We start from the raw sequence: 27,942 nt of genomic DNA, 5'->3' as shown, positions 1-27,942 counted from the left end.
TAAGACTCTAAATTATTAAAAAAGGTAAATAAATAATATTTAATAAATTTAAAATAATTTATTTTTTATTTTAAATATTTTATTTTTTATTTTAAAAAATAAGTTAGACAATTTAGACACCACAATAAAGGCACCATAAAATTTACTTATTTTTAATATAAAATAAAAATGTTCAGACTAAAATTGATCTGATCTAACTATATTAATTTTATACTCGATGAATAATTGGATGCAATTGAATCGAACCTGATTAAATATAATTTTAATTGGTTTAAATATTGCTTTTATGGGTTACGACATTCGAATCCACCTTATTATATGAATTTTAGAAAATAAAATATAATAATATATATAAATTTGTCATATCAAATTCAAATTATGATATTTATTTAAATATAATTTTAATAATATATCACTCTTTATTTTATTTTATTTACTATTACATATATTTATATAATTTTTTTAATTTTTTAATTTAATTGGTTTAGTTTTCATTTTTTTTCAAACTCAAACCAACCTAACCCATGAAAACAATCGTTAACTGTACTTTAATTTACCAAATTTATGAACGGCTAATGTAGACTCTAAATTTAAAAATATATTTTCTAAAAATTTCTAAACGTGTAAATTGATCCTATTGCCAAGAATTTTTTCTCACAAATTAACACTATGTATAGATAAGTTATTTCATTAGGAGAAATTGTTTTTAAGATTTATAAATTTATGGCATTTAGCCACCTTTTTTAGAATTTAAAATTTAAAATTTAAATTTTTTAAAAATAAAATATTAATTATTATTAAAATCATAAACATTTATTATATACAAATTTTATTACTTTAACAATTCTTTTATTTTAAAAGAGTTTGATTCCATTTCTTAATATTAATACATATGAGATGACACCACTTTCTAGCAAGGTGTACGGTGCGCTTTACTAAGCAAGGATGCTCCTTAGAATCACTAAATATCCTTATCCAATAATTTTTCTTTCTCTTTTACAACGGATAATGCAACAAAAGAAAAACATGAGGTTGAGGTTCAAACTTCAAACACTATTATTACTATTCATATTTCATACACAGCACTTCAGAGTTTGTTTCTGCTGCTTCCCCCTCTCACTTCCAATTCCTTTTCCCCATTTCAAACACACAATATTTTACCGCTTATGAAAAAAACATGATTACCCTAAAAACAATTCATCTATGCTTCACTCCAACGAATTCAAACCACACAAGATTCCACAACAACACAAGAACTTCTTCTGCTTTATGCCTCTGCACCAAATCCAATAATGATGAATCTGATTCTTCTCAGCCTCCACAACAACCTGAAGGAAATGCTCAGAGCCAAGAGCTTCTAGCACAAATAGCCATGCTTCAAGCTCAGAAGGTTCGTCTAACGGGTTATCTTGATGAGAAGTCAGAATATTTGACCCAATTCGGTGAAGAAGCCAAAGCTGAGTTTGACAAGATTGGTGCTGATGCTCTCAAAGGATTAGATGAAGCTAGTGACAGAGTAGGTTAATTGCCTCAAACTTTTCTCTTAACCATCTATGTATACCCTCTAGATGAATTTAATTTATATATATATATATTGTGAATTTAAAATAATCTTATTATGAAAATTTAATTTTGAGTAATGGTTAGTAGTCCTAATTTATATTTCTAATATTATTTAAATGAATAAAATTTGATATATATGTTACTTTTGTCAAAACATAAAAAAAATTAATTTTTTATTTAAGATATATAGAATAATTAGAGGATGAATTAGAATTTTTAATTATTTTTCTTTAATTTTATATTACAATCTCAACAAAAGTAAGTAATTTTTTAGCCTGTTGGTTAAATAGTTGTTATTTTTCTAACCAGAAAATACTAAATAGTGATGAATTAAGTTATTTAAAAATATTTCTTTAGTATCAATATATTAAAATTAAATTGTTATAATAGTTGTTCAAATAAAAATTACTTAATCATTGGGCAGTGACCTCTGAATAATGGGTATTCCTCAATGGGTGTAATAAGTAGTAACTACTGATTACTTGTTGAATATTAGTACTATTGATTATTGATCAAATATCATAATAAAAAATCTAACAAATTAATTTTTATAAAATATTAAATCTTGCAATTGAATTATTTAATTCATTTTAAAATATGGTGATGTATTACTATATTCTTTTAAATCATATGTCATTAGAAATTTCTACAAAAGAAATCTTCTACTAATAGACTCTTGTGTATTTTTTTAGACACCAAAGAAAAAAAAAAGACTCTTATGTATGTTCTAATGACCATTGTGCAATATATATATATTTTTTTATTAATAGATAACGGCAAGCATAGAGAGCCAGATGCTAGAATTTGAGGAACTCAATGAACTTAACAGGCTAGAGATTGAGGAGAATGAGAACAAGCTAGTTGAGTTTGAAGATCAAATGGAGAGGGACCAAAATGAAGGACTATTCTTCAAAAGCCTTGGAGGGAAAAAGGAATCTGTTGCTGATAAAGCAAAAGTCAAAGATGATGAGGTCAAAAGGATAGAATTGCAAGACTTATCAAGAGAAAAAGATGGTGGTAGCAACAAAACATTGAAAAATGTTTACCTCTTCTTCATTGGCTTGCTCACATTTGGAATAGTTAATTCAATTGGTACTGATTGGAGAAAAGTTGCAGTTCTTGGAGCTATTCTTGTGGTTTTGTTTTCTCTGTTCATCAATGAACAAAACAAGGACAACAACAAAGACTAACAAATCAATAAATGAAGTAGTTCATTTATTATCATTTCTTCTCTATATGTTATCACTCCTTTATGAGAAAAGTGGTATTGTAAAAGGGCAATTCATGATACAATATCAAATACCTCTGCTTTGATATCACTGCAAAATTATTTGGGTGACTAAGTTAGCATGTGATGCTGCAGAATTTCTCAGAAAATTATGTTGGTACAAAGAATAGTCCGGTGCACAAGCATTCCGCGTTAACGCAAACTGCAGAAAACACAAATAACTGAGAGTCTCTTTGGCTATCACCAAAAGCTTCAGACAAATTCCAGAAGCTGATGCATGCACTTAATAAGAGGAACATAAAAAAAATTAGAGATTAAAGACTGTCCTATATAGATCCAGAATGCACCAATTAGAACCCCCCATATACAAGTAATGACACTAATGATACCAAATCATCTCATCCAAATTGCATCAACTAATCTATCACAAAAAAATGAAAAAAAAAGGCCCCTTAATGCCATACAAAATATTATTTGCTTTGACACAAAAGTTCTACCTAAATTACTTCTCAGCAAGAAATTTTACCAGAAATTCATTGCTAGAATGATGTGGAAAACATGACTTGACAGGAATTTTGGAATAAAGGCTTTGCATGTGTTTATCCTCTGTATCCAAGTTCTCTACCAGAAATTCTAAGCCTTTTTTTCTCCCTCTTCCCAATACAGCTTTGGCTATTACTTCTGTTCTCATATTACACTAGAATTTAGAGGGAAGAGAGTCCATTGCCTCCAAAGATTACAATAAACAAAAGCACTATTCTCCTATTTATATCTACATTTATGGTTTTGTACTACTGCTTCATTCAATTCATGAATCAGAGAAAGCATTCTTTCCTTCTTCTTTTCTCATCTCTTAAAACTCTACTTCAACTTACCACATTTGCACTGTCCATTGACAGCAGCATCTTAAGTTGCAGCATTCTAAAAAGCCGAATTCGAAACCCGTTCATAAGGTGCAGATTTGGAACAAGACTGAAAAGAATATAGTTCAAGTAAACCATTTCAAGTGCAATTGCAAAATGTTTGAGAGACTCACTTTGCAAAGTGAGTATCCCTGACATTGCTCTTTGCAGTTTTGCATGGGATAACTATCAATAGTGAAGGTTGCTCTTTGCAATTTATGACATTTACTATAAATGTATGAAATTCAAAGCAGTTGCTGCTTAAAGGAGTGTATAATGATAGTAGCTATTTATTTTGTTGTATTGTGTTAGAGATATAACCATTAATGTTACCTTCTCCTATCAGCTTAAGCTTTTGGGATGAGTGGTTTCATGACATGGTATCAGAGCTCTATGTCCGAAAGGTCAAGAGTTCGATCCTTGGAGAACCCCAAAAAGTGAAAAAGAATAGAAAATCAAGCAAACCCAAAAGAGAGGCTCTTGCTTGAGGGGGAATGTTAGAGATATAATCATTAATGTTACCTTCTCCTATCAGCTTAAGCTTTTGGGATGAGTGGTTTCATGACATATTGAAACTTGGCTTTTTCTGTGGAAAGAGGCAAATGTAACTGCTGCTTTCCTTTTCTAAACATGGGAAAATAAGGCATGCAACAATCCAAGATTCTAGAAACATCAGTACCTCATTTAGAAGTAGTTCTCATGAATCTTTGATTATACTCAAGATTAAAGAAAAGCTTTCCATCATTAGAGGACGTGATGTCTTTATTGTACTAATATCATGTTGGTTAAGCTAGTGAGATGCTCCCCCAATCTATATATATATGAAAATGTTGGTTAGCAATCTCCCCATACTATGAAATTATTTTTTATGTTATTATAACATATTTAATGAATATTCAAAGAAGAGAAAGTATGGAGAGGCAAAACTCATTGTATATATTGTCAAGATTCTTCATTGTCTCTTTAGCAAAATTTTTCTAAGAATAATCACAACATATTTTTTAACTACAATGTTAAAAAAATTAATGGGAAAAAATGTGGTTATAAATGTTCTTGAGGTATGCATTTAAAGAAAATATAAAAAAACTAACTTTTAGTTAGTCATATTAGCCAATTTGAGTGTTTAGGTTTATAATTTAGAATTTAAGATTTATATCTCCCTATTTTTTTGTACTCGTGTATCTTTTTATTTTGTATATGTTTGATTAAAAATATTATTTATATACTAAAATAAATTATTAAAATTAATTATTATATATTTATATATAAATATATATTATTTAATTATTTTTAATATATATTTTATATTTATATTTTAACTTATTTTTATAATCGTGGATTTTAACATAGGCTTATGTATTGTACTTGCTGCAACATCTTTTTAATTAGACTTTTCTTGTTAAACATCAGAATTTTTTGTTTGTCTGTTTTTTTTTTTAAAGACAAACATGACTTTTATGTTTTAACTCTTGTTCACTGGAAATAACTAAGTGTAGTTTTTACGCTCTTTTTAATTATTAAAATGAAAAATAATTTAAAAAAATATTATTTTTTTGCTAATTTTGCCATTCGATTTTATTTGTAATAAAAAAATCAAGAATAATTATCAGTTTTTATAAGTTTTGATTTTTTTAATCAATTTTACATTTATTTTGTTTGTTCATAGTAATATGTTTTTTTAGAATTTTTTTTACATTCTCTAATGCATATTGTTATATTTTTGTATCGGAATTTTTAGTACTCATTATTCATATAAAATTTTTAATTATTTCTATTAATACATGTTCTTTTGTATGGAACTTAGTTTTGTATGGAACTTAGTTAATTTTTATTTAATTTTGTATAATTTGACTATATAGGCAGCACACTACACGTAAACCGCTATAGCCTATAGCGGTTTACACTCACACACACAAACACACGTAAACCGCTGCTGCCAGCAGCGGTTTACACTCACACACTCACACACATAAACCGCGGCTAGTTGTAGCGGTTTATGCACACCTGTAAACCGCTACTGCCAGTAGCGGTTTACATAAAATAGTAAAACAATGCATTTACGTATATAAAACTGAAACAATGTATTTGCGTAATATTGGGGCTCAAACAATTTATAAGCGTAAATTGCCCTCAATTATATTTACCAGAAAAGTTTCCATTGTGATGTTGCCCATAACAGTTTCCATAATATCAGTTACTCTCAAATGCATATTAACTAAATATTTTAAGAATACTAATAAAGCAATAACTAAGGATATTTTTCATGAAATTTTAGCCTCGAGTTATTGTAGCTATATTTACTAGCACTTAATTGTACTTTTATATTCTCCCAACTTCTTGTTCACATTATAGAAGTGTGTATCAACAAGTTGGTATTAATTGAAAGAAATTAAACTACAACAATAATAATCATAATAATTAAAACAGATTATGCTGGTGGAGAGATTAGTGTAAAACCGCTGACCTGCCATTGAGTCATGACTCATGAGCCTCTTTATTTTCCTTAATTTTTGCTTTCTTTATCACCGAATTTTCTCCATTGGAGAACACATGTGGGCATGTTTACCTAAACACTTTTTGACTTTGTGGTTAATTCGGTGGTAATGGAGCATTAACAAATTGTATATATATATATATATATATATATATATATATATATATATATATATATATATATATATATATATATATATATATATATATATATATATATAAAAGAAAAGCAAGACTCGGTAATTGATAATAATGGGGACCAATATATTCCTTCAATATCCTTAGTGGGACATATAATGATCTTAATATGTTAGAGCATTAATCATTAACTTATACTTTCTGTCTTGCTGATGGGATTTGAGCTTCATTGATTTTAAAGTGTTCTTTTTTATGGACTTGTGGGTCTCTGCTTTAATTTTCCCTACTTGTTAGGTTCACTTCACTAAATTAATTAATAAATTTGTTGTTTCCTGCTTGATTGGTGCATACATTAATTAATAATATAACCTCCAAAAATTATTTATGTATATACATCCAATCACCGAATAAAATCTCAGTGTTGGTACAGATTTTCTTAATTACATTTAGCATGTGTTACCTAGATCCCTTGAAATGTACTAATTAAGCTATGGTTTTGGTGGCGGTTTGTGAGTTTGTCTCGTTTACTAATATTTAATCAACTATAGCTTTTATTCAACTTTTTTTTTTCAGTTATTTCATACTAAACTCGTACTAGTTAATCTTGAGTGTTCACATAATAAACTTGAAATTTTCAATATTAAAATGTTTTGATATACAGTTATTAATTTATATTGTGAAAAAGTTGATAAAAGTGCATTGAAGATTCTTGTAGTTAAATCTGTGTAGGAAATATGAACAACTTATAAAGAAATAGACAAACACTTGATTAGGGGGAAAAAAAAATATAAACGCGCACCTATCATTTTGGGGATATTAATGGATTATATAATCAATTTGTTAAAAAAATAAAAAGACTCAAATTCATTAGATATAATATAAATAAATATTAACAAAGAATATCTTGATAAATGTTACGATTTAATACATAAATATCCAATTCTAATGTATCATGTGTGAACGATAAAAATCTCTTTGATTCTCACCTCTATATTACGTTAAAAAAAGAAATGTTCACTATAATACTTTTAGTTGGATACCAATATAAAATTTATTTTCAAATTAAATTTTAATCTCTCTAAAATCGTCATATTATAATAGTATATTATCTATTTTCCCTTTAAAATATATATAAAACTAGGGAATTCAAAATAATCAAGACAAAAAACCATGTTAAAAGTATGGTGGTTGATTAGCACCTAACTATCATTATCATCCTTTTATTAAAAACAAAAATTAAGAGAAGAAAGTTTCAATAAAAATCTCACTCTTCATTTACTTTTGTACAATTGTTTAATTTAATAAAAAATTTTGGATCACAAACCAATAAAATAATCAAAGTTTTTACGATTTCCGTTACTCTAATAAAAATAAATAAATATTTTATAATTAGAATTTAGAGAACTCATTTGACATATACATACGAATACACATAAACTATTATATCGAAATATAACTTTGAGATTAGTGACAAACATTGACAAATCGAAATAAATAAACATTGACGAAGATTATATGAATTATGAAGCATGAACCGACAAATCTCATGAAATGAAATTGTTTACTAAGGAACCGACCCACATAATCTGCATCATATGCTTTTCCCTGTGGAGTTCTGGAAGGTCGGCAAATCTCTTCTTAGGAAACTGTTTCTGCCCAACCAAAATCTGATTTATTTACCTTCCATGCATAGAAAAGAAAACGTGCCCCAAACTATATTCTAATACACAATGAAACAACTGCAAAATCCCAAAAGAATCTCAACTGTTTAAGACTTCAAGCTAGCACTACAAAATAGCAATTCTTAAAGTGGGGATCTACACTATACATTTGATCTTTAGTATAAGAAAAATGTTCTGCGGATAACATGTCCAAAATATTGTATCTATTTTGCGCAAAGAATTCATGACACAAAATATTATTTGTACATTAAAATTATCTATTAAAATTAATTATTATATATTTATATATAAATATATATTTAATTTATTTTTAATATATATTTTATATTAATAATTAATTTTAATTTAATTATAAATTAATATAATATTTTATACAACTATATTAGATATATATTAAAATTAGTTATTAAAATCAAAAATTAATATAAAATATATTTTAAAATATAAATTATATATAAAAATAAGTTAAACAATATATATTTATATATAAATAAAAGATAACTCATTTTAATATATGTTTAATATTTTTCATCCCATAATATGACTATTTTGGCAAATATCTCAAAATAAAGAATATAGAAACACACAAACAAAATTAAGATAAAGAAATTATCTCCTTCTAGTTAGGTAAATTGATCCTGGGACAAAACATGTCGGTATCTATTTACATCAAATAAATGTACATCTTTCTATATTGTTAAATTTCTATCCTAAAACAATTATTATTACCAATCAAGGTGTATATGTACACATAATGACATATCACAACCTAGTACAATAGTCTTAGATGTGGAGCCAAGCTTGCTAAGAGCCTAAGACAAATTTTTCATCCATAGGCAAAATAATCCTTAGTAACTCAAAACTGAACTCAGGAAATTCCTTGTTAATTGTTATGAAGACAAGACAAATAGAGAAAATACTGCAGCAGAAGCAGCTCAGTGAATAATTACAGAAAGAGAGAGAGAATTTGAGCTTAATAACAATATTTTAGGAATAAAAGAAACTAAGGAGACAAGTACCTGATATATTTTTTCTATACCAAATAAAATCTCTATATCTAGGGAAAAACATATCAAGCTTGCTTCAGATGACGTTGACCTTACACAATTCCAGTGGCAATAATATTCCTCTAGTTTCAAGTAAATCAGTATAGCTCCTCACCCCACACCACACGCAGAATCTGCAAATTTTGTTCTTCTTTAACAAACATGGGGGGGCCAACCTTGTGCACTCTTATTCCTATGCCCCAATGTCTTCTTTTACTGTGTTGTCTTGTTCCTCCTCTGTGACCTCTGTTACCACCCCTCCCTCGTGTCCACAAAACTTTGTCCATTGTTTTCTTGGTAACTTGAATCACACTCACACAACAACAATCACAGGGAAGAAGATGCTGCAATGCAACTTCTCATAATGGTTTCAAATGTTCCAAACAATTTGTGAAGTTTCAAGCACAGCATGTCTCTCTTTAACTGTATAAATTATCAAAGCTCCATCATCACTAGTATTATTATTATTTTTCCTATAGTCATAATAATAGTCTCATGTGGGCATGGATATATTGATATATGATAAAGATAAAGTGAATGTTTTATGGGGACCATGGTGTAGAGTAAGTCACATGAATAAAGTTTTGATTAATTGATGTCAAGGGAAAAATGGAAAAGACTCAACCACCACTACTATTTTTATTTTTGTTGTAATCAAAGCTACAAACTTATGACAAACAGCAAGACCAGGTGGTATGAACCCACTTTGTCACTACTTTTGCAGGAATATATAACATGCCAAGGATTCAAGTTTAAAATGCTCGCAAATTTTAAGCCCTTACAAAGTTACACACCAATCATCTAAAGCTTTTGCAGCATAAAAAGACAGAAAAAGAAAACCATATAGTGTCCAAAGACAAAGCATATTTGAATAGCGCCATAAATCAAGATATTTGTTTCAGACCCTTTTTCAGGCAATAAAAGAAAAGAAGATGAGGTTAAAATTGAAACTGTAAATTCCTGTTATTAAGAGTAAATGAGTAAAATCACCAAATTGAAGAAGCATGCTACTACTCAATCTAAAGGAAAAATGAAGAGTGCTTTATCCAACTAACCATAAGAATACATAACCAAAAGCATGTGTGGTTTTACACAACAAAATGCAGAAAAGTTAACATCAAACTTAAGAAAGAGGGAAAATTAAAAAGGAAAAAACACCTTATGGAACTTCAAATGTTCAATACAATCGAAGAACGCTTCTAGCAATTGAATGTGCCTGGCTTGATCTACTTTTCACAGACCCATTTCTTCTGCTACCTCTCATGGGGGTCAAGTAGAACCTCAAAAGGCCATTGTTGTCAGCATGGTTAGGAGAATACCTTGCACTTCTATTCCTTTCCAACACAAATTCATCTTTACCCTTCTTTCCATTACCATTACCTTGAACAACACAATTCCTTCTCACAGAGCCAAACGATCCACCACCTATGCTTTGTGCATTCCTCCAACTCACACTGCTATTGCTCCTAAATATCCTGCCACTGAAGGCACTTCTTGGATCTCCATTCTGAACCCCTCTTAGGTGCTGCCATGATTCTGAGTACGATCGCTCGACCCCATTAGCCCTACTATACCTATCATCATCATCATCCTTGTTCCCACCACCATTACCACCTTTCCGGTGAATAAGACCCCAAATGCTCCACCCTTTACCCCACCGTCGCGACTTTTTCTGCTCCTTCCGGTCGCCGTTCCCTACAACAGAAGCAGTATCCGCAAATCCAATATCAAAGCTCTCAGAACAGCAATCATCCCTCGCCGAATTCGAGCTCAAATCCCTATCAAGGAAGGCCAATTTGGGGCCATTGACATAATCAACACCAGCAGGGGTGACCTTAGCATTTCCATTGACATTAGGATTAGAATTATTGGCAATGCTGCCACATTTCAGCTCATCCATTTCCCCAACAAGCGAAGAAACCGATGATCTTCTCATCGAATTGGACCTCTCAAAGCTCTTCCTCCTCCTAGAGGATGAATCAGAGTAATACTCTCTGGTCTGTGCAGTTCCACCAGGAACAGTATCATCCCCATTAACCGAATTCAACGGTTCCTCAACAGGAATTTGAGTATCAGTCCTCAGAGGATGCACCGGTGGAATTACGGCCGCCGGTGAATCTTCCACCACCGACAGCATGGTCGGCATTGCCCTCGGAAAGGCCGTCCTTCCGAGAAGGTACCCGTCCCACGAAGCCCGCGGCTCGTCGAACGAGTACCTTGGATCGTCGAATGACATCCGGCCGGCGTCTAACGACATCCGGCCCGCATCCAGGGAGAATCTTGGATCGGTATCGCAGGACCGTCGGCCGAAGCCGTAGTCAGCGATCTCCGATTGTGTGTCCCGGAACTGCCGTCCGATTGGCTTCTCCACCGGAAGTGCGGCGGGTCCGCAGTCGCCGGAACCGCCGTCAACGACGCCGTTTCGACGCTTCTTCATCTTCTGCTTCTGTCTCCATTTCTGCAGCTTCTTGCTGAACACCGAAGCCGCTGACCAGAGACTACCGGCGATCTTGGAATCCTTCTTTGGCTGTGAATTGGAAGAATCGAGATCTATGTGGTCCTTCATTGCCTTCAACTCTTGCTCTTCTTCTTCAACAACAATTTCCCCAACTCCTTCTTCAATCACATTCACATTGGGTTCCTCAAGAGCCCTAATTTCGTCCTCTTCTTCCTCAACCACGTCGTTTCGGTCGAGATTTTCTTCTTCTTCAACTACTAGTTCAACTTCTTTTACCTCCTCTTCTTCTTCTCCTTCTTCTTCTTCTTCCTTTGTTTCAACTACTGATACCTGATTTGTTGCTTCAGCTTCTGAAGCTTCCTTGTTCTGCTGTGATTTCTTCTCCGCCTCTTGCGTGAAGAGATTCCAGAGTGTGCTATTTCGAGCCCTAACGTCGCAGGATCTTCTCTGCGGCTCGAACGCGCCGGATAAGGCTTCGTTCTTGGAAGCCGAAAATGATTTCGTTCGACGGAGCTCCGGCAAGAAAGAAGAGGTAGGCGGCCTGCTGCTGGTGGTGGTGGTGTTGTCTTTTGCGGAGGCAGTGGAGGAAGGACGGAAGATTGCTCTAAGTGCGGCGGCAGCGGTGGAGGAAGTAGGTGGCTTGCGGGGGAGAGGAGTGTTGGAGTTGGTGTTGTTTGGGTTGAGTTCGGCGAGGCGTTCACAGAGGCATTCAGGGCAGAAGCCCGTGAATTTTTCTTGAGGGTGGCGGGGGCAGGTGCGAAGAGGTTGTGGTTGTTGTTGTTGTTGTTGTTGCTGCTGCAATGGCGGTGGTGGCGGTGGTGGTTGGTGTGATGATAGTGCTGTGGGATTCATAACCGGAAATGGTATGTGGTGGAGGAATTGTTTTGCAATGTGGTCATGTTAAAAGGGAAAAACAAAGAGAGAGAGTATTGAGTGTGACTGTGTGTGTTATGAGAGAGAGAGTGCGTCAGTGCGTGTGAGAGTGAAGGTTGCAAGGAAGTGTTTGGTTCCGTGCGACAGCGAAAGAACAAAAGGAGAGAAAACAAAGTGCAGGTGCAGACAGAGAGAGAGAGAGAGAGAGGGAGGGAGGGCAAAGAGAGAGTAAAATTTATATATTGTGAAAAGGAAATAGGCCATCGTCCTTTTTTTTTCTTTCAATAATTTCTAATAATATTTTTTTATTTTTAATTAAATTATTATTAATTTTATATAAAAATAATTGTACGTATATTTTTTGTGTACAATTTATAATGTATTTAAATTAACAATACTAGTGTATTTATAGCATTCAAGTATTTATTAATTCATCAATTTGTATATTAAATATGTATAATATTAATAAATTTAAAATTAGTTAAAATTGTCATTATTTTTATTTTAGTAAAAGTTTTAAATTTGGACTCTTTGTCTCTCATTTAATATAGTAGAAAAAATAACAAAAATAATAGTAACAAGATTTTTTAAAATATTTTTAAAATATATTATACATTAAAATTAAAATATAAATTAATCATAAATGTTTTAATTTCATTCTCTTAACAAACGTGTTTAAGACATTTTTTATACATTAAAATTAAAATATTTTTAAGACATTCTCTTAACTTTGATTCATTTAAATTAAAATTGTCTATTTTAATTAGTACCATTAATTTACTCCATTAAATGTTGATATCGCAAGCTGAAATGTTAACGTAGTAAGCATACTAAATTATCATTTACTCCATTGATGTTTTTTGCTACTTTAATTTGACTTTCAGCAAGTATCTTGTATTAATAGTGATTTATTTGTGAAAATTAGAGAGTTATTGATTCATAATAGGGAGATTTAATTTAATTTTGTTAAAAGAAAAGCCAATGTTATGATTAATACATTAGTCAACAAAAAAATAAAAATTGGAATGATGCTGATTTTGTTGAATGACTGTAGCCTTGGAAGGAGTTTATACGTAGTTCTTTTCCATAATCTTCAAAAACTGTGTTGATTGCTATTTTTCTGACCTTTGTGGCGTGTTTTAATTTCTTCTAAAATACAAAAAAAAAATTAATAATAATCTATGAAACATTCTAACAATGAAAATTAAAATACAATAACAAAATATTATAGCACTAAATAGAAATGATAAAGATTGAAATAGACGATTTTTAAATTTGAATAGACCCAAATAAAAAATAAAAAATAACTTAAGGCAAAAAATTATAAGAATAAAAACATATTTAAACCAATTTAAATAATAATAATAATATTATTTTTGTTACAAAAAATTTTAAGAATTTAATCTAGATTTTATGCGCTATAATACACACATCCGAAACGCCAGAAAATATGGCACGCCTCCTTTCTTCGATTCCCTCTTTATAATTTTCCTTGTTATTATTTTTTTTTCCCTCCTATTCATCGTAATATAATTTCTTTTTCTCCTTTCCAATTCAGGTTTGATGGTGATGCCTTTTAATTTTCAAAGATTCTTGTCTAAAAAAAATAATAAAAAAAGAGCAAAGGTAAATCACGGCATTCTAGCGAGCTTTTTTAATTAAGCCTTGTTTTTGTTTCCACTCTCCCCTTTCTCACATTTCGCTTTCGTTGTTTTATTTATTTTTCTTTTATTATTTTAAAACTTCCCCCCCTTCACCTGGCCTTTACTTTCCTTTCTTCCTTTTTCTTTTTCCTGTTTCAAGTTTAATTTCTCCCTTTTTTATTTTTTTTTTACACTCCCTTCTCCTAACAGGCTAACACAAGCATCCACGAAGTTCTTACTTCTTGGTGTGGTTTTCCTAGTTGGCTTTGTGTCTTTGATGAGCAAACAAATCGCCTCTTCATTGGCCCAAAGACAAGGGTACATAACTAGCCTCATCCTAGAGAATCAAGCTAAAAAGGTTTTGTAAAATATAGAGATTAAATGAACTCATAGATAGGATGAGAGATTGACCAAAAGAGGAAAAAACGAAAAAAAAAAAGAAAAAAATAGGGTAAGAGGTATTCTTTAAATTAGGATGGTATGTTGATCCTTATAATTGTACTTTGTGAAATTTTAAATTATTTGAAGTGTAATTCTATAATTTGTATTTGAATCGAGAATATTCACCAAAATACTAGTGAATTGTATAACAATAAGTAATTTTGGGTCATCAAACATAATTTTTTTTTTTTTTGTAATTGTTCGTTTACTGATCTGAACAGATGTGGAAATTAAGATAGGTAGTTCTAACGCTAAATGTTGAACACGAATCAAAAGAGGTATTTGTAATGACATTTTGACATTTAAATAAAAAAATTTAAAGAAAAATAATAAAATTATGATTGTGTTCATACTTTCAGAGGATATTATGTTCCTTATTTATAGCTGATAGGAGAATTAATAGAGGATTCTCTCGTTTTTTAGATATCTGAGGATCCTTTTTTATTTTGGCACAGAAGAAATTAACGACAAATTTGAGAGAAAATCAAACCCAATCTTGTCTTTTCTGATTTCGTTGGGTCATCCTCTTTTTGGACCTCCAGCATTGAGCTAGTTCAATGAGAAATAGGATTAGACCGGAAAGCGTGGTCGGAATAGTAAGTAAAGTAAGATAGTCTCGCAGTTTGTGAAGTATGAACACTTAGTTGAATGGTTGTGTCTATGTGTTGGATATATTTTGGACACAAAATTCATCGACACTAGATATCTTTTTTGTCTAACCATGTCTCAATAGAAAATAAATAAAACTTCTCCGAACACGCACTTAAATACCATTACGTATGAGCGTGTCTAATCTTATTCTTAACATTTGTTTTAGAAATGAGTTTAGAAATAGTATATATTATTATTTATTAAAATACAAAATTATTGTAAATATTTTATATAATTAAAAAAATATTTAAAATAGTTAAAAAATTTATATTTTAAGGTAAAATACTAAATTAGTTCCCTACGTTTGGGCGTAATCCAATTTTTGTTCTTAAGGTTTAATGTGTCCTATTTGAATTCAAAAAAGATTTATTATAGTCCCACCATGAGATCAAAATTAAATAATTAATGGAATGTCCTACATGATAGCAGTACAAGAGCAAGATCGATAATTTGGAGAATAAATACAAGCTCCAGAGGCACAAAATCAACCGTGATGCATCAATATATTTATTTATCATTTTTCTTAGCTTTATAGAAAATATTTCATTTAAATAATAAGGAAAATGATAAATAGGACATTCCATTAATTATTTAATTTTAATCTCACGGTTGAATTTGTGCCTCTGGAATTTACACTTGTTTTTCAAATTATTGATCTTGTTTTTATACTGTTATTATTTAGGACATTCCATTAATTATTTAACTTTGATTTTACGGTGGGATTATATTGAAGCTAAATAAAATTTTTTAGATTCAAATAGAATACTTTAATTTTAAGAACCAAAAACAGGATTACATCCAAATGTAAGAGAGCAATTTAATATTTTATTCTATATTTTAATATAAATAAAATATCAAAATATCATTATAATTTATCTAAACATGTTATATATATATATCGTGTTTTCATGTCTTATAAAAATTTAAATTTTGTGTGTTTGTATATTTTGTATCGTATTGTATTCCTATTATATTAATATCCATATATTATAGCTCACAATTAAAGTCAAACCTAATTATCGTTTCTTACATCTTTTAAGGATTAAATCCTTAAATTAAACTTTTAATGTCCTTTAAAAATATGAGAAAAGCTCTGCATACAAGTTATTAGGACTTGTATGCTTTACAAGTTAATTAACGAATAAACCCCAAAAATGCGATGCAAGGTCTACGTTTTTCTTCTTCTTCCTCTTCCTCTTCTTCTTCTTTTCTTTTGTTTCTTGCCTTCTCTTTCTCATTCTTCTTCTTCTTGCTGCACGTTTTTCTTCCTCTTTCTCTTCTTCTTCTTTTCTTTCGTTTCTTGCTTTCTCTTTTTCGTTCTTCTTCTTCTTGCACGTTCTTCTTCCTCTTCCTCTTCTTCTTCTTTTCTTTCGTTTCTTGCCTTCTTTTTCTTCTTCTTCTTCTTCTTGCTGCACGTTCTTCTTCCTCTTTTTGTTCTTCTTCTTCATTTACGTGCTTTTCTCTCTGTTTTCTTTTTTCGTTATTCTCGATTTCTGTTTTTTTACATCAAGCTCTGAAAATCGTTTTTGAAGAAGAAGAAGCAGCAGAAGATGAGGAGGAGAAAGAGAAAGAGTTCTGAAATATGCATAAGGTGTACTTCAAAGAATTTTGGGTGTATTTCTTAAATCCTTTGGGTGTATTTCCGTAATCCTTTGGGTGTATTTCTGAAGTTCCATTATCTTTAAATTTGGCAAAAAAATTATTTTCATGGAGGAAGAAGAAGAAGAGTCATTCATAATGTATGATGAGTAGCGCGCTTTGAAAACATGAAGTTGTTGAATAACATGCGTTTTGTAAGCCAAAAAGACTTGTATGTGTAGCAAGCCTCTAAAAATAAGTTAGTACAATATATATTATTTTGATTCTTGTAGATCCTGAACAATAAAAATCAGTAAATAATCAACTAACTTTTATATACAATAACATTGATTTTGGCACCGTAATTTTTTCAACATTATTACATCGCATGGCAATAAGACACCATTCCCCATTGAGAAAATACCTTTGACAGAGAAATAAAATAGACACAATCACAACACAAGAATTTAACGTGGAAACTCCAATTACCGGAAAAAAACCACGGCCGTTGTCAAATGACAACCAGAGAATATCACTATGTGAAAATTGTTACAACACATAGACTTCTTTCTCTCTAACACCGGCACCCCAGTACACCCACACTCTCTCAAAGCAAATATCTAATTATACCTCACAACACTCTCTAATCAAAAAGTACAGAGGAAAAGAAAAATCAGATACAAGCTTAAAGTGTTTCCGACTGGTGCAAAAATAAATGGAAAACTTAGCCTCATATTTATAGCCTAGGCCACCCACTCCATTTGCTATCCTAAGCAATGTGGGACTAATTCAACCAAATCCTAACAATCTCCACCTTGATTGAAATAGTCACACATCTTCAGCTTCCATTGTCAACACCGACAATTCTTTGCTGCCATTGTCTATATCGACAATCATAGTTCAGAGAACTATCATACTCCACCATGAAAGTATACTCACTTGGAATTAGACCACTCCAAGCATTTCGCCTTGGTACAGATCGAAACCTTGCTGAAAATTCATGGCGCAACTTCCAAATTGGCTTTTCCTGGAAGTTCTTCAGCCATCGACCTAACTCCGCCACACACCTTGCATCTCAACGCCAACCAATGCCCGTGTGCAATTATGGACCCGATTGCCACAACTTATCCTTATCCATGGCAGTGCGGTAATACCATGAGGATACTTCTTGTCTTCAACGCCTTGTGCAAACCTGATTGTATCAACACATCCTTGACTTGTATTTGCCACAAGCCAAAATTGATTCTTCCATCAAATTTCTCTATTTCAAGCTTCACAGCACTTGAATATCCTGACATTGTTGCAACCGTATACTGGAATAGTATAACTCAACTGTAGATCGTGCACTAGGAAGAGTCCCCAGGAAAGAGAGGTGGGTCACAATGGACACACTTAAATACCAAGTCTTTCCTTAGCCAGAACCTTTTCCAAACTGCACTCTCACAATGTCACACTGCCTTCCAGCAACAACAACAGCAACCAAAGATCAACCTCAAGCCACAGGACAAAATTCTTTTCTGATGTGAAAGGTCAGACTAGGCTACAACCACAGAGCATACTAAGAATAAATTCCACCAAACCGAAGTTCTGATACCACTTGTTGGGAATAAGACACCATTCCCCATTGAGAAAACACCTTTGACAGAGAAATAAAATAGACACAATCACAACACAAGAATTTAACGTGGAAACTCCAATTACCGGAGAAAAACCACGGCCGTTGTCAAATGACAACCAGAGAATATCACTATGTGAAAATTGTTACAACACATAGACTTCTTTCTCTCTAACACCGGCACCCCAGTACACCCACACTCTCTCAAAGCAAATATCTAATTACACCTCACAACACTCTCTAATCAAAGAGTATAGAGGAAAAGAAAAATCAAATACAAGCTTAAAGTGTTTCCGACTGGTGCAAAAACAAATGAAAAACTTAGCCTCATATTTATAACTTAGGCCACCCACTCCATTTGCTATCCTAAGCAATGTGGGACTAATTCAACCAAATCCTAACATTTTGGCACCGTAATTTTTTCAACATTATTACATCGCATGGCAATTTACCTAAAAAATTCAAAGAGATACACATCCAAAATTACATATTCAAATTTTAAAAAAAATATACATATAAAAAAATTCAAAAATAATCATCTAAAATTCAATATTTCTACATCCAAATTCAAAACATGTACATCCAAATACCAGCATCCACTACTTTCATCTTCACCTTTGTCATCCTAATACCATTACACTTCCAACATCACATACGAACACTATCAATCATCACCACCATACTCATTACTTTTATCAACCGCTCAACTACCAAAAAATCAATGTTCACTATAAATAATTTGTTAAAAATTATTGGATTTACTGACCGATTCTACTTAAAAATCCACTACAATAATAATTGTTAGAAGTCCAACAATATAAATATCGTCAATAATTATTTATCATCGAATTTCTGTTATTCAGTATTAATTATCTATCGTTAGAAAATTTTGACAATAATTACTTTTAGAATTATTAGTTCAGTTTGAGTTTACTGTCGAAAAAAATTCGATAATAATATTCACCAGCTACTATGCCGTCATCAAGGTTGCGAGAACCGGACCGGTCAATAAATCGATGAGGTTACTGGTTTAATAGTTTACTGGTTCGACCAGAGTTTAACCGGAATTCAACCGGTTTAATTAAATATTAAATAAAATTATTAAAAAATTTAAAATAATCTTAAGTATATAAATTCAATAATTTCTAACTTAATAAAATTTAATATTTCACATAATAAATTATCCATTACTTAAGATTAGAGGTTCACAAACAATTTCAAACATCAAAATTTATAACTAAACAAAAAATAAAACGTATATAATGACAAACTCATAATGTTCTACATTCAAAAGATACAATTACTAGCAAGTTTTCAACTAATCAAAGGTGCAACTCATAAAAAATCATAATTATCATTAAGTAAACCAAAGACAAGAAATCAACTTCAGAAAACCATGAAAATAATGAAGCAGCAAAAAATATTCATCATGATCATGATACTGTTTGTATATGCATGAATATATTGATGACACAGAAGATTATATCAACATACAGGTATATATTCATGAAGCAGCAAACAGAACAGGCAGCATAGAGAATCAAAAACAAAAATCAAGATCAGAACATATTCAGAAGCAGCAAACAGAAGCAGCAAACAGTACATTTGGTCATGTATATGAAAGATAAATTTTGCTGCCTAGATAATTGACACTGTTCATAATATATGTAATTTGTTCATGCAGCTTGACAGTCACAGAAATCAACTGATTCAGGTAAAATAAAAATTTCAAACTATTTCCATTCAGAAGCAACAAAAATATTCATGAAGCAGCAAACAAAAGCAGCAAACAGAACAGGCAGCTTAGAGAATCAAAAACAAAAATCAAGATCAGAACATATTCAAAAGCAGCAAACAGAACAGGCAGCATAGAAAATCAAAAACAAAAATCAAGATCAGAACATATTCAGAAGCAGCAAACAGATTGAAAAGGTAATAAAAGTGTTCGAGACTCAACACGACTTGAAAAACAGATCGAACCTGAAGCATATTTAACTGGATTCATATGTTATTTTTTTAACTCAAATGCCCTGTTATTTTTTTTCAAACAGAACAGGCGAGCTCAGATTTCAGAAGGGAGCGAGTTCAAAATCAGGAAGACGACAAGAACAGAGTCTTACCGGCGAATAAAGAGGCGGGCTCGGCGAGCTCGGCGACGTTCGGCGACGAGGAGGCGGGCTCAACGCGGTGGTGGTCGCGGCTGCTGTGGATTGGTTTGGGTGGCGAATGAGGAGCGCTGCTGTTGTGGATGGCTGTGGGTGGCGAATGAGAAGCGCTGCTGCTGTGGATGGCTATGGGTGGCTCAGTGGTTTCTGGAATCTGGAGCTTGGTGGGCGGTGACAATGGTGGCCTTGGTGGGTGAGGGGGGAAGAAAGGGGAGATTGGCTGATTGGGGTAATGGGGGAAGAAAGTGGATTAGGGTTAGGTTTGGTTAACGGCTTAACGCGTACGCCTTTCTTTTTTTTTTTTTTCTAAAAGCCAAAACGTCGTTTGGCATCTGAATTTCCAAACCACTAAACCGCCAAAAAACTGGACGATTCTTTCGATTCGTCAGTTAATTGTCGGTTCGACCAGTTTTTTTACCAGTTCTTTGTCATTCAATTTTTGAGGTTACCCGGACCGATCAGGTAATCGGTTCCCGATTTTTCCGGTTAAACCGGCCGGTCCGGTCCGGTTTTCAGAACCATGGCCGTCACACCATAGTTAGTTTATTGGCAGATTTTTGTTAATTTTTATTGTTTTAAAAATTTCTGGTATTCAAAATGTATATAATCAGGTGCAAGGTGAAGAAAAAGAAATATTCTTTGGAGAATCTGCCATATATATGGCATCATATAATTCTTAACAGTATGTGATTGTATATATTGTCTGTCATTACCGTAGATGTTTTGCCTGATGTGGATTGAAGAATGGTACATAACATAAGGCATGGTGATTGGCACTATTGTATGTTGTTTCCATTTTCTACATAATGGCAAGCAATGGTACTTAGAAAACTATAACAAGTAACAAAAAGGACAAAAATGTATGTCTTAAACTTTTAAAACCAAATAATACAGGGACATTAATACAGATACGAGATACGAAGTGACACGATATGAAATATGCAGATATATATAATAAAAATAATTTTTAAATAAATTATAATAATATTTAATATTTTATTATCATTAAAATATAAATTAATTTTTTTAATTTATTTTAAAAATATATAATAAAAATAAAATTAAATATATTAATATGTGATAATATTTATATATATTTAAATATATTTTTTTAAAAGGATTTATTATTTGTCAAACAAATATAAATAAATATAGTGTTTAAAATGAATTTGAGATGCAGACATAATAATAGAGCAAATTATCTATGCTTCATAATTTAAAACAAAATCTTTTCTCTTCAAAGCATAATGTGAAAGGCAATGAGTTCCTCCATGCATTTATTCATAAATAAAACTCTAATTTCCTAAACGGCATAACTCATCATGACATCTCCTTTTGGCATAAGAAAATTTCTACCTATTTAATTTGTTCCAACTGTAAGTCTCTACTACATTCTAACATTAACTGATCTTAGTAATCTTCCATTAATTTAAGAAAACGAATTGAATACGTAAACAATAACTCATTTTATTGGATATGAATCATTCATTTATGAGTTATTCTAATAAGTATGTATACTTGTTTTCTATAGAAATCATATACCAACTTATTTATTATCTATTATTAAATAAAATATGAGTTCTATTTAAAATTATTTTATTGGATAATAATAGTAGATGCTAAATGAATTTAGTATAATATTTCATTTGAAATAAGTTTTAACAAATATGTTTCTTTTAGTTTTTAATTTGTACCGCAGTTCAAACTTCAAATCCAAGACCATTTAATTAGCTTCGAATTCATACATTTTATTTCGAAGTCTATTTAATTGCACAAAATATTTATTGTGTTTAAACTATAAAATCAGCAACCATCAACAAAGTATATTTTTTATTCGCATGTTCTTCTTCTTAATCAAACTAAATTGAAGTTACTCGTTTAATTTATACTTTTTTTAGTAATCAAATATTTATGTTTAAAAATACTATTCAAGCATGCAAATTAAACTGGTATTATTTTCCGTTGTTTTCATGATTTCATCGGTTGGAGAAATTCAGAATAAGTTTGTTTTCTGTTGATCAGAGGAACTGAAGATTCGAAAGAGCAGGCCATTGGTTTTGTCCCCTTTCTCAGCTTTTGCATGCAGTGCAAATTATTGTAGCTTTCAGTTAATTCTTTAAGATTTTGTCATTTTTCTAATTGAAAAGACATTCTGAAATTCTTTAACCACTCTCTATAGAACGTTAGAAACAAACACGGTGTCAGAATGTTACATTAGTAATACCGAAATCATGACATAATTAATATGACTATGTCTAGGAGGTAACAACTAATAAGGCACTTTAATCGAAATCTAGGTTGATTGCCTACATTGTGTTCACAGTTTGGGTCGCCTTTAAATTAAAAATCATGTTATTCGAACACTAATTTATTTATAGTGTGATTTAGATTTGATGATTTTTTTTAAAATAAATTCGATTCGGTATTTAAAATTATTTTTTGTGACCAAACAAAAAATCATATATATGTTTATTCTAAACAATAATGATTTATGAATAAAATGTAAAATTCCTATATAAGAGAGACCGAGTTTGAGAAGCTTTATTATGTGTGGTTTGAATATAGGGTAAAAAACATAAACAAGCCAAAGAGAGAACAATTTGACACAAATAAGCCAAAGTAAAATCTGATTCATCAATCAACTAAAGCACATTTTTATATAGTTCGAACCAACTTAGTTCGAATTCACTTTCCATGTAATTCGAACGTAATTCGAACCAAATAGGTTCGAATTACACATTATAACCCATTGTCACATAATTCGAACCAATTTGGTTCGAACTCTAACTCTATAATTCGAACCAATTAGGTTCGAATTACACTCCTCAAGTAATTCGAACCAGTTTGGTTCGAATTACACAGACCATATTTCGTACTAGGCTGGTTCGAATTAGTGAGGACCAGACCTGTATATATATGGTGTGAACGTGAGTTACTATCATTAGAGGGGGGTAAGATGACTAGTGAGGAGAGTTTTGTAGTGTTGGTTCACCACAGAGGATCCATTAAGAGGAAAACTCGTTCCGGTGTGAAGTTCACTGATAAGGATCCTCTCTGTATTATCGTCAGGCCTACGACGAGGTATGAGGACCTTGTTAGCTCTATACTGCTGAAACTTGGTCTAGAAGGTGTGAAAAGGGCTAGAAATTTTTTTTATCGAATTCCAATCACGGTGCTCCAGGAAACTGTAAAGTACGATTGTTTCACAATCGGGAGTGATGAGGACTTGCAGGTCATGTTTTATTGTCGCCGGCAGTTTCCAGAGGTGAGGACACCAGAACTGTTGGCAAAGTTAGTTGACGCGGTGTCCAGCTCGGGGGATTCGAACCGAAATACCACCACTTTAGCCACGGTAGCCGGTTCTAGCTCCAGACCTGCCGTTGCATCTTCCTCCGTCCCTGCGTACGAGCCACCCGTCCACCTGTCGCCTCCCCTTCATTCGCTGTTGATCTCAACAGCAGTGTAGGCGACGAGGTCGGAGAAAGGGAATATCTGCGGACCTCTTTACAGTGTGCTGCACCGGCTGGGGTTGGAGATTGATTCTTGGATGATCCAGAGGACGATGATGTCGAGCCGGATATGATTGCTGATGACAGTGGCGATGATGTTGGAGCAAGTGAGCCTGTTGAGGCGGGTGGTGGTTCTAGCTCTGGCACGCAGCAGTACCCTCCACATTTTTCCTCTTTAGACTTGGATGCCATGAGGCAGGAGGGGGTTCCTGGGCAGCCGGCTGGATTTGGCGCTAGAGATGCTGAAGGGTCTGTAGTCTGACAGAGTTTCAGGTTGGTCAGCAATTTCCGGATAAAGAAGAGGCCCTCTTAAGTGTCAAGACTTACAGCATCCGTCGAGGGGTACAGTACAAGGTCGTGGAGTCTGATTATCGCCGGTATGTGGGCAAGTGTTCTGAGTTTGGCAATGGGTGCACATGGTTGATTCGGCTTAGTCTCCGACAGCGCAAGAGACTTTGGGAGGTCAAACGTTACAACGGACCGCATACTTGTCTCGCCACCTCCATTTCCAGCGACCACAGGAGTTTGGATTACCATGTGATATCGGTATTCATTATGCCAATGGTTAGGGCTGATGCATCCGACAGCATCAAGGTGCTCCTAAATGCCACCGCCACACACTTTGGGTTTAGGCCGACTTACAGGAGGGTCTGGTTGGTGAAGCAGAAGGCTGTTGCCCTCATCTATGGTGACTGGGATGAGTCGTACAACGAGCTCCCAAGGTGGGTGTTAGGAGTCCAGTTGACGATGGCTGGTACTGTTGCAGTCCTAAGGACGAGCCCTGTTCGTGTCGGTGGACAGTTGGACGAGTCTCGAGCTTATTTTCACAGACTATTCTGGACGTTTCCACCGTGTATCGAGGTATTCTGTCATTGCAAGCCGCTAGTTAGTATTGACGGCACCCATTTGTATGGCAAGTATGGGGGAACGTTGCTTGTCGCGATTGCACAGGACGGGAACTCCAATATACTCCCTGTTGCATTCGCATTAGTCGAGGGTGAGAATGCTGAGTTGTGGTCCTTCTTTCTCTCCCACCTGCGTGAGCATGTGACACCACAGCCGGGTCTGCTGGTTATCTCGGACAGGCATAACGGCATCAAGGCCGCACTTGAGGCTCCTGACGGAGGCTGGTTACCTCCGTCTGCATACCGGGCATTCTGCATTCGACATGTTGCGGCAAATTTCGCCCTCACCTTCAAGGGCAAAGACGCAAGGAGGCTACTTGTGAATGCGGCGTACGCTAAGACCGAGGTCGAGTTCCATTACTGGTTTGATATTCTTAGGTCCGAAGACCCGGCGATGTGTGACTGGGCGAACTGGATTGAGTATTCGTTGTGGACACAACATTGTGATGAGGGGCGTAGATTCGGACACATGACGACGAATATATCTGAGTGTGTGAAGTCGATCCTCAAGGGTGTCAGAAACCTTTCTGTGTGCTCGCTAGTGAAGGCAACATACGGAAGGTTGGCCGAATTATTTGTTCGCAAAGGGAGAGAGGCTGAGGCGCAGATGGGAACCGGACAACAATTTAGTCAGCACTTGGTGAAGTGTATAGAGGCTAACTTGAAGACGGCTAGGTGCTTCACGATTACTGTGTATGATAGGGATAACTCCGAGTTCACCGTCGCAGAGACAACTTCGACTGGTTCTTTCTCACTGGGTAGCTACAGAGTCTCGCTTGCATCTCAGACATGTGACTGTGGATACTTCCAGGCATTTCATTTCCCGTGTCCCCATGCACTGGCATGCTGTGCCTACTCACGGCTTACATGGGAGCCTTACGTCCACCAGGTGTATCGTCTTAGTTCGGTTTTTAGTGTGTATCGGATGGGTTTCACACCTCCCATTCCGGAGGGATTCTGGCCACCATATGACGGGCCGACTGTCATCCCTGACCCCAATAAGAGGCGTGCGAGAGAGGGTCGTCCGAGGTCCACTCGGATACAGACCAATATGGACGAGGCAGATCCGAACCGGCCAAAGAGATGTGGGCTTTGTCGGCAGCCCGGCCACACACGTCGGAGTTGCCCACAGCTCGGAGGAGCAAAGCACACACGGGGGCATGATTAGGTGTATTGGTGGTTTTGGTACTTTTGTTGTTTCAATTTCGCGTTTAGATTCCATTATTATCGATTTTCTTACTTGTAGTTGGTGATTGATAGAATTTGTTAACGTTAGTGTGATGTACTCTGAATGGGATTTTAGTTAATGAATATGTTCTGTCTCCGCAGTTTTAAATGAAATGTATGTCTAATACACACCGGAATAAATAACTGTACGAATTTTATTAAGCCATGATGCGGAAACTATGTTCGTAACTTAAATTGCTGTGTGGAACGAATTCTTAGTAATTCAAACCATGTTAGTTCGAATTACTTGGTGACTATTTTTTCAGGGTAATTCGAACCTAATTAGTTCGAATTATAGAGTTAGAGTTCGAACCAAATTGGTTCGAATTATGTGGCAATGGGTTACAATGTGTAATTCGAACTTATTTGGTTCGAATTACATGGAAAGTGAGTTCGAACCAAGTTGGTTCGAACTACATAGAAATGTGTTTTGGTTGATTGATGAATCAGATTTTGCTTTGGCTTATTTGTGTCAAATTGTTCTCTCCTTGGCTTGTTTACGTTTTTTATCCTTGAATATAAATAAGAAATGCTAAAATTTAAACTTTAGAAGAACATAAAAAAAGGGGATTCAACTATTGATAAAAGTGTTTAAATTTAAACTGATCTAAATTAAATTAATCATCCAATTCAATTTAAATAAAAAATCGATTAAAATTTCATTAATTTGAATTTGATTGTATTTTATTTTTTGTAAATCGCTAGATTGAACTGATCGAATTTTAAATCTACTTCTCATAACTGATCAAATCTAATCCAAACTGCACAATGTATTATAATAATATTTTATTATTATATTTATAATTTTACTTATAACATGTTCAATTTGTTATATATTTTTATATTATTCATGTATTATCATTATTTAATAAATATTTTATGTTCAAAATATGATTTATTTATTTATTTATTTTAACCAACCTATAATTTTATTTCTTTTCTCATGTTATAGTTGATTTTTCAAGATATTATTGAGATTTGTTATGTTATTATTGGTTATTTAAAAATTGATGTTGAAACTTGTTATATATATATATATATATATATATATATATATATATATATATATATATATATATATATATATATATATATATATATATATATATATATATATATCCAATCCAATCTAATCCAAACCGCTTGAAATTGGATCAAATTTAAAAAAATCATCCAATTCAAACCGTACCACAAATAAAATTAGTGTTCGAATCGGATAAGTCTTTCACTCAAAATCGATCCAAACTGCACCACCAACATCCATAATATATTAGGTTACATTTGTTTGATGGAACACGGACTCTAGTACATAGACACAGTAGTACATGTCTATCGTTTATTTGCTGAGACAAAGATTTTTGAAGGATACGGTGACACACAAACATACATAAAATATACGTATTTTGTATCCTTCAAAAAAGATAAGACACCGAGACACATTGAATAAGATACAAATATTTATTCTTTTATACTTAGTAATTTTTTAAAATGTCACTTTTATCCCTAATCTTAATTTCTCTTTCTTCTTTTCCTTTTTCATTTTCTTTTTAGATTCCACCCTCTTCCTTTTTTTTTCTCCTTTTTTCTTTTTCTCTCTGCTACCGCTACGGCCATTGCCGCCGCGCACTCTCCTCTCTTTATTTTCCTCTTTTCACTTTTTTCTTTATGTCTACTCCACCTTTTTCCTCTTCTTATCACTCTTTTTTTTTGTTTCTTCTCTACTTTTATGCTCCTCTTCTCAGTCTTTTCTTTGCCTCTATTCTATCGTCGTCTTCCTTTTTTATTTCTCTTTCTATCCTTCTACTCCATCTTCGTCTTGTCTTTT

The 27,942-nt window shown here is 33.0% G+C and overlaps 3 protein-coding genes and 1 long non-coding RNA gene across 5 annotated transcripts; 2 read left to right on the top strand and 2 right to left on the bottom strand.

Moving 5' to 3' along the window:
- Positions 1-952: 952 nt before the first annotated feature.
- LOC140179725 (uncharacterized) lies at positions 953-4,489 on the bottom strand. Its single transcript, XR_011873565.1, has 3 exons — positions 4,027-4,489; positions 2,867-2,993; positions 953-2,711 (listed from the first exon to the last, which is right to left on the bottom strand). It is a non-coding gene; the product is annotated as an uncharacterized lncRNA (long non-coding RNA).
- On the top strand, positions 1,178-2,890 carry LOC112749634 (uncharacterized). Its single transcript, XM_025797944.3, has 2 exons — positions 1,178-1,516; positions 2,334-2,890. Exons 1-2 carry the CDS (start codon positions 1,178-1,180, stop codon positions 2,751-2,753), a joined length of 759 nt encoding a protein of 252 aa, XP_025653729.1. The 3' UTR covers positions 2,754-2,890.
- Positions 4,490-8,857: 4,368 nt separating the features above from the next.
- On the bottom strand, positions 8,858-12,608 carry LOC112749629 (protein OCTOPUS). Of its 2 annotated transcripts, none has more exons than XM_025797931.3 (2): positions 10,211-12,608; positions 8,858-9,475 (listed from the first exon to the last, which is right to left on the bottom strand). In XM_025797931.3, exon 1 carries the CDS (start codon positions 12,360-12,362, stop codon positions 10,230-10,232), a length of 2,133 nt encoding a protein of 710 aa, XP_025653716.1. In that variant the 5' UTR covers positions 12,363-12,608; the 3' UTR covers positions 8,858-9,475; positions 10,211-10,229. The 2 variants fall into 2 exon arrangements, with proteins under 2 accessions (XP_025653716.1, XP_029148437.1); XM_029292604.2 differs by having other exon boundaries at positions 8,858-9,396; positions 10,211-12,585.
- Positions 12,609-24,732: 12,124 nt separating this feature from the next.
- On the top strand, positions 24,733-26,058 carry LOC112727491 (uncharacterized). Its single transcript, XM_025777255.1, has 2 exons — positions 24,733-24,846; positions 25,045-26,058. Exons 1-2 carry the CDS (start codon positions 24,733-24,735, stop codon positions 26,056-26,058), a joined length of 1,128 nt encoding a protein of 375 aa, XP_025633040.1.
- Positions 26,059-27,942: the final 1,884 nt, after the last annotated feature.

Source organism: Arachis hypogaea, chromosome 2 (assembly GCF_003086295.3).
Source record: "Arachis hypogaea cultivar Tifrunner chromosome 2, arahy.Tifrunner.gnm2.J5K5, whole genome shotgun sequence".
Classification (NCBI taxonomy): Eukaryota; Viridiplantae; Streptophyta; class Magnoliopsida; order Fabales; family Fabaceae; genus Arachis; species Arachis hypogaea.
The sequence above is the reverse complement of the archived record's forward strand: the minus strand, read 5'-3'. Positions and strand labels throughout refer to the sequence as shown.